The sequence below is a fragment of the Condylura cristata genome, unplaced genomic scaffold, assembly GCF_000260355.1.
Source record: "Condylura cristata isolate star-nosed mole 26May11 unplaced genomic scaffold, ConCri1.0 scaffold00016, whole genome shotgun sequence".
In the NCBI taxonomy this organism is placed as follows: domain Eukaryota; kingdom Metazoa; phylum Chordata; class Mammalia; order Eulipotyphla; family Talpidae; genus Condylura; species Condylura cristata.
The window spans coordinates 46,617,694-46,618,806 of NW_004567117.1; the positions used below are offsets into that span (position 1 = coordinate 46,617,694).

A 1,113-nucleotide genomic window follows, 5' to 3' on the forward strand; every position below is an offset into this window, starting at 1 on the left:
ACTTTCCGTGACTGAAGAGGCAAGGTGCTTCCCGTCACTGACCATCCGTCACCCCGTAACTAAAACACTCACTGCCAGCGTGTTTATTTCCAAAGAACTCTACGGCCTGCAGGTGGCCAGCTCGGCACAGTGCGGGAGCCGGCGTTCCTCCCTCAGACTTCCACGCGGCCCGAAGAAAGCAGGAGCCAGGGTGATAAAGGAGCAGCAGCAGCCCCCAGGGGCGAGGACAAACCACCACCCTCACTGCCCGGCAAAAATCACGTCCCAAATGTGCCCCGGCCCCCCAACTGCGTGTTTTTACAGACCAGTGACTCAGCACTGCCGGACCCGAGAGGCGGCCAGCCACCGCGTGCTGAGGGGTGGCCGAGCTCCAGGGCCCGTGTGGCCGGCGCCTGGAGTGCCAGCCCGCGCAGAGGCTGGCGCTGGTGTTTCTTAACCAGAGACGGTTTCTCTTACAGGTCCTGGGGGCATCTTCCTCTTTCTTTATTTCAAGTGGAGCAATTATTTGCAATCTTGGTTACCATTTCTGGGCTTTTCTTCAAAGGAGTGAATTTGGCACATGCAATTTGGGGCATCGGGCTGGATCTGGAGAGGCACCAGGGGGGTCTCGGGCAGTGGCCCCCAAGGACGACAGCACTCCTGGGCCCGCGAGCATCTGCCGGCTCGCCAGGGCCGAAGCGAATAAGGCTGCAACAAACTGACAGGCCACGCGGGTGGATTTTAAAAGCCCGGTATATTTTTAGAAGATCATTCTACAACAAGTAAATTATGTAGTGATAGAACATCAAAATACAATTGATGAACACAGGCACACGAGGGGGCGGAGCGGGATGGGCGGGCGGTCGTCGGGCTGCTTCTCCTGGAGCTGGAAGGGGCCGGTGGATCACGATTACTTTCAGGAAACGCTATTCCGATTCTCCTCGCACGGGCCGCTGGGCGCCGCGGCCGCTCCAGGCTAGTCCTCCGCCGTGTAGTAGCGGTACATCAGGGCCACAGCCAGCGCGCAGATGGCGGGGATCACCCAGGTGGACCACCAGCTGCAAAGACAGGGGTGACGAGCCTCGGGCCTCGCCGCCGGCGCCAGCCCGGCCCCTCCGGGACGTGCGCGACCCG

General features: G+C 60.6%; 1 protein-coding gene across 1 annotated transcript in view; it reads right to left on the reverse strand.

The window, feature by feature from the left end:
* Positions 1-714: 714 nt before the first annotated feature.
* Positions 715-1,113, reverse strand: part of LOC101624787 (cytochrome b5) — a 26,434-nt gene continuing 26,035 nt past the window's right edge. The window contains exon 5 of the mRNA XM_004684036.2: positions 715-1,037. Within this exon, the coding sequence (XP_004684093.1) occupies positions 956-1,037 (82 nt within the window). The 3' untranslated portion in view covers positions 715-955. The remainder of the gene's footprint in view (positions 1,038-1,113) is intronic.